Below are 12329 nucleotides of genomic sequence, written 5' to 3' on the forward strand. Positions count from 1 at the left end.
ATCATTTGAATCAGGTGTGTTGGGGAGGGAAAAACGAAAAACACGGAGTTTGACACCTATGACCCACGCAGCTGACTGGAAATGCGTTCAATGACCACTCACACAGTAGGACATCTCAAATATAAATGCATATTGAATAGAATAAAATGCATTTATTGTCATTGTAGCAATGATTAGTCTGTAAGCACATTGCAGGAGTTATGTGGAAATAAACCAAACAATAAACCAAAATCAGAACAGTCACTCATCAGTTCAAGTTACAAGGACATTGATGCACATTTTACTACACAGGCACAACATTGTACGGAGCAAAAAAGGTTGGCACTGATTCACACAAATTTTCAGAAATATCCATGACAGCATTTAGCACTGGTTAAAGTAATGCTAGATTGACTAGCATTATATTTGTTATGCAAAGTTCCTGGTGAGAATTTATTACATATTTCAGTTTCAGTGAACAATTTTCAGTTTGGAAAATATGGTCACCCCACGTTTGAATGACATATTAATGAGACAAACATAAATCACACCTAATTCATGCGTACATGTTGAATTTTTAGATACAACTCATTGGAAAGGCATTGGCTGGTGTTGCATATTTCATTTTGAACACATTACTCACATTAAGGATTGCACCAGGTTACACTAAGGTAGCTACTGGAAGGCTAGACTGTCATCAGTTTTACGATCTGGCATCATTATTTTTCACTCTATGTGTCAACAAACTGCGAATTTATCCGAATACAAATCATCCAATTTTACAGCTTTACAGCTCTTCCTCCCCTGGTGTTTGGAGTTTAATCTGCGCCTGGAAATGAAAGTGATTGCTTATTACCGTCATATAAAAAATATGCCCTCTCGTGTTTTTTTCTTTTGGAAACATTTTTGAGCATTGCCTCATTTTACTTTTGCCGTGCGTTTATAGTTGTCGAATAATCGCTTCAGTTTATAACCACTGTTTCACTACAATTGTGAACAAGTGCCTTTGTGCGCCTTTGTAAATTTAGTGCGTAATTATAGTCAGGTTTACGGTATAGTGTTGTTCCAGGAAAGAGGGGAGGGTTTATTCGCAAAGATTTAAATTATGAACTCGCGATAACAGAAACAGTCTCTTTGGTGCAACGCTGATGGCAGGTATGCACCCAGTCATTACTTTATTTAGTAATTTGAATAATAATACTGTTTATAATAGTAATGATTTAAATTTATTAACATCACTTCATTTCCGCTAAGAATTAGGACGAATAGCTGAACTTTTTTTTTTTAATTGTTGTTGTTCTTCTATCGTTCTTTAGTTAAAGCCCTTTTTAACAAACTGACTTATTCCCTTACAGTAAATACCGCACTTATATCCGTATAAAAGAAGGAAATGCACTGATGAGTGGTTCCATCCCGGTCCGATGATGATCGGAGGTGTGCTGCTGCCGACTATGATTTGCTGTTGCGTTTCTTTGTTCATATGAATGAGTGCAAGTTTTTTTTTTTTTTGTTTGCCTTGTTTTAGACATTGTCATAGAGTGCCAGCCTGTCAGTGTGTGTGTGCCTGTGCACTACAAGGTGACGCTAAACGTCCGTGCTGAGGCTGCAGGCATCCTCAAGTACCAGTGGTTCGCGGAGGGTGATGATGGGGACATCTACGAGGTACGTGGGAGCCACCAGAGGTCGGCCGTGACACTCAGATGAACACAATCAGACTTGAATTTTTCACCATGAATTTGAATATACCGTGAAGTTGTTCTAATTAAATAACAACAGACGAAGTCTTCATTTCTCGTTTCTTTTGTCTGCACTGGTTGCAGTAAACATAAGATTGTAAGTATCTGAGGTTGGCCATTTTGTCATTTGCCTTCAACTAATAATGACATCACAGTCGCTTCGGACTCAGGTAATGACCAATGGTGGCTCAGCTTGCGAAAGTCACATGATAATACTAAGAAAAGAGGTCAGTTGTGATTGGTTGTTACCTGAGCCCTGAGCGACTGTGATGTCATTTTCAAGCAACAGCAAGTGGCAAAATGGCTGCCTCGGAGATGCATAAAAACAGGTGGATTTTACTGTATAATTCATATTCAAGTAGCGCAATACATTGTTAATTTACTACATGACAGTTCGGTTATTGCGGCTTCACGCTATCGCTGGTTTTCATTTATAAACATAGCTTTTTCTATTGCATTTTTGCTTTGCTATTTTTCTTGACATTTTGTAAAATTGTATCATATCTTGAATCTGTATATGTTGGATACGCTTGCATCTGTACACACTTACAGGATTTTTTTTCCTCCTTAAAGGTGCATGGTGGAACTCAGGCAGATCTGACCATCAAGGCCATTAAAACACGGTGCTATGTGTGCCGGATCAATGATAACTTTTCTAACTGCGTGTTCAGTGAATGGGTGAAAGTGAAAGTCCTGGACGTCAATGCATCTGGTATGCTTTATGTATTTTTTGTGCAGTTTTAGATTAAACTAAGTTGTATTAAGAGTATTTAGTTTTATGAATAACGGATTGGTTGGTTAGGAATATTTTTAGTTAAATTATATGTTGTATGAATGCTTTGACAAAGTTACACCTTTTACTTGCACTAGTGTGACTGTTCATGTTTATAGCGTTATAAGAATTTCATTAATTTTCTTGTGTTTCATTCTTTTCCCACCTGTGTCAGGTTTGCCGCAGCAGTGGCAGGGGGGGCCCCACATTGCTATCAACCCGAAACCACAGACAGTCCAACTTGGTGCAAAAATTACACTCCGCTGCACCGCCTTTGGCAAACCTGCTCCATGCTACCAATGGTACAGAAATGGACATGCACTGTTAAACACTACTGACACGCTGCTGGTAAGGAAGGATGTTTGTCAAGTGCTAATATTAGTTGTTTACACTACGTCACGCACCCTTCGCTAACCGTGTTATTCATTGTGAAAGGTCAGTTAATGTGTAGCCTGATGTTTTGATGTGCAGCCGAATAGAAACTCACGTGCAGGCTAATGAATAAGCTATTGTGCTACCTGTAGATTGAGCAAGCCGAGGCCAAGCACAAAGGAACATACTTGTGCTCGGTTTCTAACGTCCTGGAAGAAATATGGAGCGACCCCGTCGAAGTTGACGTTGGTAAGTCGCAGACGAAAACCTCTGGCCCTCGGGTTTTGGCACAACTTTCCTGTGCTTTTCTCTGAACTTCCTCAGTTTCTGATGAAATCTTATCATAAAAACAGACATTTACTTCACATTCATGTCATCCCACTGAATTAAAAGTCAGCATTTTAGTTTCCATGATGCTGAAGGTAGTTTCCCTATTTCTACGGAGTAAAAGGGAAGTTGTTGGAGTTCAAACTGAATTGCGTCTGAGCAGGAGCGCGGCAATGTAAAGCGAAACTGCTCACATTGTTTTTCCCTTTTGCTCTTTGTGCGTGTGTGCGTGCATCACAAATAGATTGCAACACCTGATGCAATCTTTCTCGACAAAGTCATTCAGTTTTGATGAAAAAACAAAATAATGACTCATGTTTTTGGCTCTTTCCTTTAGTGCAAAACAATCAACTTCCTCTATCAGAAACCAAAGGTACATTTTTAGACAATTTCAATTTCAAGGCGTTCTATTGTTATTTCTAAAGAGGAACAATTCATGCTTTTCATTTTTTGAATGCATGAGTCTATTTTTGTTCGTGTGTTCCAGCCGTGGACAAAGTTGCCTTACTTATCGGCAACTTGAATTATGCCCACCACCCGGCCTTGATGGCCCCGGTGATGGATGTACATGAGCTGGCCAACCTCCTGCAGCAGCTGGAATTCCGAGTGGTGTCCTTGCTGGATCTCACCAAGGTGGAGATGTTGGCCGCTCTTGACAAATTTCTTGACCTTCTTGACAGAGGAGTTTATGGTAAGTGCAGTACAGCGTACTCCTGCCCCCACCTACTCATGTTTTTGTTTTGTTTTTCGCAGGATGGAACTCTCAGTTTTTGTGTTTATCAATAGAGTTCCGTCCGGCTAATACGATAGAAGTAGTTACGTTGAAATGATGCATCTTAAATGAGAGACGAAAATAAAATATTTGCAAGACAAGGTGGAGCTAAGTTTAGCCTGGGTTGTCGGTGGACATTACAAAGAGTTCACACATTACACAGTGCATTTTTATTTTCAAAACCAGTCTGTCATTTATTGTTAATGGTAATGTTGTTTTGTTATAATTGACCACCAGTCAAATGTGATCAGTAGCAATGGCAACTATGTCAGACTGTTAGCATCAAATCGTGTATCAAATATCAAGAATTTGTATAAAAAAATTGCTAGATGCAAACCAATTGTAAAAACATTTACCTGCACATTCATTTCCTCATTCATTTCATTTTAGGCAAATCCTTCCCCATTAATGTTGACTTGAGAAACAAATTTTCCAGCTGAAAAAGCACATTTGCGTCATCATGGGTATGTCAGCCTGTCAGCATCGTAGTGTGCAGAGTCGTTTACGTCTATGATGTTAGCCGACATGGAGCACTGGGGCATTGCTAGCTAGTGGCTAATTTGTGCTAGCTATAAACGGAGCCTAAGCCGACGGTAAACACTGGCAAAATGGCATATGATATTGTCAGCTTAATTAAGTGATTTCAGAACAACATTATATTTGTTTCGTCAATAGGGTTACAGTTAGCAACAGTTGCAGTAAGTTGTTAGGCCGCGACACCGGGAACAACTTAAAAATAAAAGTGTACCTAGGCGTTTCTGTCCATATTTTCTATGGTAAACAAAGGATTAAAGTGAATTTGGCCTTCTCGCATCAACATGTGTTGCTGTGTAATAAGCGAGTGACCCAGGCAATAAAAAAATGCCTTGAGCATTTTTTTTTTTAACCAAGGAAGTCAAATCACTTGAGGACTTGTTTCAACCCTTTTCTTTTTCGTCTTAATGTTGTCGATGGCACTTTATGGCTTGGAATGACTTTCGGTTCACAACCAAACATTTTCAACAATTAATAGCTTGAATTTCTTGACCTTAATGTGTTTACAACCAATTGAATTTGATGTTGCCAAACCTTTGACATAGCGTAGATTTATGAAATAAAATAATACTGTACATTATGTAAACATGAAGATAAGCAAAGAATATAAGCTATTTGAAACACTTTTTTACGGGTGTCATTAACTCACGTTTTCGCTATCCAGCAGCGATTTACTGACGCTATAAAACAAGCCGTACCGTAATCTAAAACCTACTGCATGTCACGTTAATGTCACGTGTGTCTTCGTAGAAATAAGCATCGCTTACATGTAGAAGTACCGACTATTTGTGGTGTTGAATGACATTCTCATATCACGTTCCCAACATTAAATTCAATGTATTTGCAGCATAACATATAGCACAGATGACAGACATTTGTTTACTTCATTTCCCGCTTTTTGGAACTTACTGGTTTCTTCTTATTAAGCACATGTTCAGACTTAACGCTGAAATGGAGAAATCAATGTTTGATCAACCTTTGCAGGCCTTTTCTACTATGCGGGCCATGGCTACGAGTGTGCTGGGAGGAATTACTTGGTGCCTGTGGATGCTCCGCAACCTTACCAAACGGAAAATTGTGTGTGCGTGCAACGAATCATGCTGCGAATGCAGGAACGACACACTGCGCTCAACGTTGTCCTGCTGGATACTTGCCGCAAATGGTAACATTGGGTTATTCCCACCATGATGGGACCTAATTTGAAAAACACCCCCAAAAAAATAAAATAAATAATCACATGAAAAACAAAACGTCAAAGTCAATGGTCAAATTATTTTTACAATTATCTTAATAATCAAGTAATTGATTAAAGCTGTTGTTTGACTTAAAATTGTCAAAAAATTTCGGCCCCTCAGAGGTTCTTATTGTCCGATTTCTGTCATCTTTCATGAAAGTCGACTAATTTTCGTTTGTGTCTAATCAATACAAGACATTTGCAAACATTTGCTTTTACTTTGGAAAACGATGACTGAAACAGCAGCTGAATTGGTTTAAAGAAAATGGTGATGACAACATCACCATTAATTGTTGTTTAGTTCTTGATTTATTTCCACCAAACAATATTAATCAATACCAGGGACATATTTTTAGAGTCCATAGATTAAATCCCAGACACTTAAGTATTAATTCAATACTTAAGTACATTAAGAACATTAATTTCCAGATACTTTACATATTAAATTGATACTTAAGCATCTGGAATTGAACATCTGGTCTTTTAAAACAAATGTGAAAATACATCCTTGGCATTGAATGAGTTATTTAGCAATTGATTAATAAATAGAAATTATGGGAAAATGGGTTTGCAATGCAATGCAAAAATGAAATTTAATTATTTGATTAATCACTAAAATAATCGCTAAAATAAACAATTCTAAAATATTATATATATATATATATATATATATATATATATATATATATATATATATATATATATATACTGTCTCTATAATGTTATCATTTGTGGATTATGTTATTTAGGCTTTCTATAACTGTTTTTCTGAGGTTTTATTTGTTTTTAGAATGGAATCCCCATTGTGCTTTTTTTTTTTTTTGAAGGTACAATCAGCAGCTTGCACTATCTGCCATCAAGCCACAGCAGCCCAAAGGAAACACTGTGTATGGCTATGGCACGTATGTACATTTGTAAATAGAAATATTTCCTTACAAATTCAGCTCACTAAGCTGTTAGTGTAATCATCCTACAAAGTTTTGAACATTAAAAGCATTACAGCGTATTTTATGATTTTACCCATCCAAGGTGTGAAGATGCTGAAGCTTTTGAAGTCCAAGATGGAGGAAAAAGTACAGGAATCTTCACCAAATACTTGAACAAGCACATCCTTCAAACGGAAAAGGTCACACATGTCTTGGAGAAGGTGTCACAGGGTTAGTATGTCAAAGAAAGCGTGGACAAATCTTTGATATGAGACTTTTGCTGCCATGGGGTTGTTCGATAAATAGATGGTTGGCCAGACCACAGACAGATTTCGTAATCGCAGGCGCCATAGTATTTACGCTATTTCTTGCCAAGCCTGCGATTGTAAAGTTTTTATCAGTGGCTCGCGACTTGAGAGGACGCCTTTCTGTCTATCACAACTGTCACTTGTAATGTACTTTTTGAAGACACTTTTAACATGCGACCTCATTCTCTGGAAATTCACACTGCGGGCTCGAGAACAGAAAGAAACCCGAGCGCCGCCGAGCACGGGACAGCTGCTCGGCCTTTTGGCCCCTCCCACGGCTCTCCTTTGGCCCCGCTCTCACGAGTTCACTCGCAAATCAGCTGTGAGTGGGCAGCGTGTAGTCTAAAAACAGTTGGGGCAAAAATAATCCAATGTGGGTCAAAAAAGGGATGGACTCAACTTTTTGGGTTATTTGTTGAGCCCGAAAGCCAAAATTTGGGGGGTGTTTTGTAACCTATAAAGTTGGGTCAAAATGAAAAACCCACAAAGCGGCACCAACATTAGGGATGTTTTGATTTTCTCTCCCCAAAGCACCTAATTCAAATAATTAGCTTATTAGCATGTTCTGCAGGAGCTTGAAAATGATCCCTGTCATTTGAATAGGTGTGTTTGAGAGAGAGGCTTTGAAAACGTGCAGGATACCGGCCCTCGAGGACTGGAGTTCAACACCTGTGGTAGCATACTGTAAAGTAACCGCTAGTGCTCAAGTGCTCCATTAGGCTGGTGTGATAGGCATAAAGGACTCTGCACACTTTGATGGAAATAACCTGACACACAGTTGCCGTTGCTACTGATCACTCTAACACACCATGCTGAGTTAAATGGGATTTTTCAGCTGTCGAATTTGTCTCAGTTAACAAAATTTATGGGCGATATTTGGAGGAAGATGAGTAGTGTTCTGTAATGCAGTTTAAATTTAGGTACAAAAAAATCATCAAAATTATAAAAGTTGATCATTCATAATGAAGAGGAAATGTGTTATTTGGTCTTTGGGTAATTCATTTTTCACCAAGCAAAACGTTTTATATTTTTATCTAAATATTAAATATTCCTTTTGATTTTACTGCCCAATATCAGTGTACCATAATTACTCAATAGCTGTTTTAAATTTATCGACTTTATTAGCCTGCCCTTGGTTGACATGACATAAAAAAAAGTCTGTGCGCTTTGGTGCTTGCGATCAGGTTAAGCAATCAGTCAGATGTTTTTTGTTTGTTTTTTTTCGAATCTGCAAAACTTTTGTTTCAAACTTCTTTTGAAGGAGGCTGTCTGTTTTCATGAAAAAAAAAACTTTGTTGAGTCTGGACTACAAACCTAGTTTGTAAATATTTTGCCAGCAAGGTTTATTTTTATTTTTATTTTTTTATATCACTTTAAGTCATAATTAATGATCATAAATTCGAGAATACAGTACTACTATTTATACAGTACAGTTTTATAGTATTTATACAGTATAGAACAGTATTTATACAGTACTATTTATTTCATTTGTGCTCATCTTGATCCCCGTCTTGCTTTTATGTTGCTCTTTCCTTGCTTCCTCATTTTTATCCCGTCATCTTCTGCACATTTCTCCTTCGGTTTGTGTGTCTGCTCAGTCACCTCAGCAAATTCCCCTAAGTTCCTCAAAGTCAGCCATGTGCATCCCATGAATATTTTCTCACCCTTACTCCCAACGATTTGGCAACCAAGGCAGCTACATTGTGGCGCAGACTTCGGAAGTTGTTGTGCTTGCACTCTGCTTAACTGACTGAAATTCAATGCTAGCAATCTACTCGTGCTGTATTTCGTCCAATAGTTTGATTTTTTTTTTGTTTTTAATTCAAAGGCATTTCACATCATAGGGGAAATAATTGAAAGAAGAGCTGAAATTTCACCCAGATGGTGACAACATGTTCAACTTGGCATGACCACTTAGTTATCACTCTACCAGGATTGTGCCATCAGTTGGCTAAAATACTATGAGAATGATGTGGAGGAAAGTGACCCAAAAATGGTCCAAATAATGCTCAAGGGTTAATTTGCTAAGACCATTTTTAGTATTAAAGACAATAATATAAAGCAGCGGTTCTCAAATGGGGGTACGGGTATCCCTGGGGTACTTGATCTTTACTACTCGATTATCCCAAAAGAGGATACTTTATGTTTAATATTTCTCTGTGGAAAATAGTTATTTTTACTTATTTCTTTTTGGGAACAGGTCTTTCACTTAATGTTGAGTGTTTGTTGAAGACAAATATTTTTTAATAATTAAGTTAATGATTTTTTTAACCACTGATATCAAATCCCTGTTTCTTCTCTCTTTGCATTAGATTTAGGCCGAGACCCCCTGGTCACAGGCAAGCAAGCCGTGGAAATCAAGCACACACTGAATGAACCACGATCACTGGCCGATCCAGTTCAAACGGCGGGCCACACAAGAGAGCTACACCTGAGAGATTTTTGCTGGCGGCAAGCAAACGGTGCATTCACATGCTTATTTTTAAACTTAAACTTGTGTTTTTTTCATCCCTGATTCAATTTCACCTTGAGTCAGAGCAATAACTCTTACTCACACCGCCTACGCTACAGCATGTGATACCCTATTTAAAAACATCCAGAAAGTACTTCCCTATAAACAGGCAACATTGTGAATTTGTTCCCCTTTTGTTTGCTTTTCAAGTGTAATATGTGAATGAAAGCAATTCATGCCAACTCATAAATTCCTCAAACTCCTCACCCTGAAGTTAATGTTATTATTGTAGGCTTAATAATGAGACTGCTTACCAGGAACATTTTAACGAAGGCAATAAATACTGTTTTATTAAAAAAAAAATATCTTATGGATGTTTTCAGTGCTACCAAGGAAGAAGCGGCTGATGTTTCTTTGTGGAGTAGAAGTGGAAGTCAGCTTCTCAGCACTGTTCTCAAATGTACTGGTGGCTTTTGGAGTTATAAGGACCACAGGCCCCAAAACGGACAACTGCACCATCACGCTGAGCAGCATACCTGTAAATATTGCTTCCAACCCTGCTTAATATTTTATTATGAAACCATCTGCCATACCATCTTTAAAACCACATGAACTACCGAATCATTTCCAGATTAAAAAAAAAAAGTGAAAAAATGATTCATTTTTAGTTGATTAGTTATGATATGACGCCCAGTTCTATGAGAATTCTAAAATTCCACGTTGCACACTGATAATACTGTCACATAGTTTCCATTAGAAAACCGAAAACTGACCACTACTCACCCACGTGTCACATGCATGGGGAAGTCACATCCATATATGGACATCCATCTTCCGCCTCACCAAACCACAAACACAGAACAGGAAGGAGAAGTAACTTTTACGGCTGTCTTAGAAATATTTTGATGGGCTACACTGACATCTAGTGGCTGATTATAATACTCGGCAACTGAGTCTAAAATATACTAATGGGTCTTCATCCTATGCTTTCTTAGCCCATGGAAGACATTTTTTCTCGGCCTGGAAGGTTTGAGGACATGGATTCCATACTTTTCGATAAAGCTGCTAACCCAGACTGTACTCTGCGAGTGTGTGGACTTCAGAAGCTTAAGGTTTGTGAGTCCCCCATTGTTTTAGAAGACAGTGTTCCCTCGTTTATTGCGGGTGTTACGTTCCCAAAAATTAACGTGATAAGTGAAATCTAGAAAGTAAAGGTTGTTGTTTTTTTTTAAATACGTTTATTACATACATTTCATTTGCAATATGCTGTTTAATCAGTTCCTTTTTCATTGCTCATACGTTAGGGCGTTGTGTTTTTTAATTTTTTTTTTACCTGCATACAGTGTTTTTTCTCATTTACAATATATTTTTAAGGTTTACTATATATGGCTTTATTTATTCTATATATTTTGCGTTAGTATGTTTTTGTTAATCATAAGTGCATTTTTTTGTTTTTCACAAATATTTTTTTACTTGTCTTTTTATACCTCGTGTTTTTTTTTCCATTTACGGCATCCTTCCATTTATTTTTATGATTTTCCCCATTTTTTCATTACCATGCAATATTTTTTTCATTTACAGTATATTTTTTAAGTTTAAATTTTTTGTGTATTATATTTTTTTATTTACAGTATTTTTCATTAGTACAAGTGATTTTCAATTATCGTAAATGTTTATTCATTTGTGTTTTTTCATTAAACCTTGTATTTTGCATTTAGTGTTGTTTTTTCAGTTATTTTTACTTCTTTCCCTTTTTTTTCTTCATTTACTATATGTTTCAAAAGAGTAAAACCCCTCGCCACACAATGTATGATTTTCTCTGACAGGCATGAATATTTTCTCAGACATCTCTCCGTTTACTTACACTTTCAAAAGTCAAACCTTGTTGGAGAAAAACCATCTGTGAAACAGCAAGACCGCTAAATGTGAATTGCCTTATAGGGAGCGAACACGGTATAGCAAAACGTGGATCAATTATCGTTAATTTCTCTAAAAAAAAATTGTATTTTGCTTGCCTTTTGTTAGGAGTCACTGGTCATCAGGATGGATCTACATTATACTCACACAGAGAGCAGACTGCGTCTCAAAGAGAGCCAACACGTGGACATCGGAAAACCTTTGGTGGCATCCTGTAAATTGTATGAGACAATTCAAAGCAAATCCCCCAGGAAACAGGACGCTGCTTCCGCCCAGAGTATGGGCAACATTTCACGCAGCAAGCAACCACCGAATCGACCTCATGCTGGTCCACATAAGCCCTTTACCAGGAAGGCTGAATGTGGCGCTCAAGTGGCGGCCTTCAGATGCAACGAACCTGAGGAAAATGATGAGAATGAGCTACAAGACTTCATATGTTAGATTTGTTCATATTTGATGACGTTGTTTGATGCAGGATGACGAATGAATGCGGGTTGTGTCACATGTAATGAGCTTCCAATCACCCAACACTGAAAAACATCAATATTTACTCCCATAAACCTTTGACCTAGAATCACCTCTGTCTAGTTAAGTATTGATTTCTCTCCAAGTGGTGTTGTTAATAGACAATTGTGAATGACTTTTTTTTCACAAGTGGCAAGCTGGCTAGCCACAGATATGTATCTAATAAAAACAGTTATTTATCCAATAAATGTGTTGTATTGTCAGTGTAAAGAGAGAGTGGATTCTTCCTAGATCTTTACAGCAAGGTGATTTTTTTCACTTATTGAAAGAACTGTCTAAGTTTGCAATCAGGTCTAATAATAGAGAACTCACATTAGTATGATTAAGTTTTAATAATTGTTTTATGTAGCAATACATTATCGTTAATGTTATGTTTGTTTCCTGGGGTTACGTCCCTGGGCATATTGTCAGAAATGTATATAATCTAAATGTAACATTTTAACCAGTGTTTTATGTTCATTTCTCAAGAACAGCA

General features: G+C 37.4%; 1 protein-coding gene across 1 annotated transcript; it reads left to right on the forward strand.

Moving 5' to 3' along the window:
• Positions 1 to 1089: 1089 nt before the first annotated feature.
• On the forward strand, positions 1090 to 12003 carry malt3 (MALT paracaspase 3). The gene is made up of 15 exons (XM_088417210.1): positions 1090 to 1134; positions 1335 to 1413; positions 1505 to 1641; positions 2289 to 2427; positions 2663 to 2835; positions 3012 to 3108; positions 3524 to 3559; positions 3674 to 3877; positions 5477 to 5654; positions 6554 to 6628; positions 6756 to 6883; positions 9273 to 9422; positions 9796 to 9950; positions 10408 to 10524; positions 11438 to 12003. Exons 2-15 carry the CDS (start codon positions 1401 to 1403, stop codon positions 11768 to 11770), a joined length of 1935 nt encoding a protein of 644 aa, XP_088273336.1. The 5' UTR covers positions 1090 to 1134; positions 1335 to 1400; the 3' UTR covers positions 11771 to 12003.
• Positions 12004 to 12329: the final 326 nt, after the last annotated feature.

Source organism: Hippichthys cyanospilos, chromosome 6 (genome assembly GCF_059441005.1).
Source record: "Hippichthys cyanospilos isolate Australia breed blue-spotted pipefish chromosome 6, RoL_Hcya_1.0, whole genome shotgun sequence".
NCBI lineage: Eukaryota > Metazoa > Chordata > Actinopteri > Syngnathiformes > Syngnathidae > Hippichthys > Hippichthys cyanospilos.

Bases quoted from the DNA above. Each gene is read 5' to 3' on its own strand.
- malt3 (XM_088417210.1), top strand. The intron at 6,629-6,755 runs GTATGTACATTT...TACCCATCCAAG, and splicing joins ACTGTGTATGGCTATGGCAC to GTGTGAAGATGCTGAAGCTT. The intron at 6,884-9,272 runs GTTAGTATGTCA...TCTTTGCATTAG, and splicing joins CTTGGAGAAGGTGTCACAGG to ATTTAGGCCGAGACCCCCTG.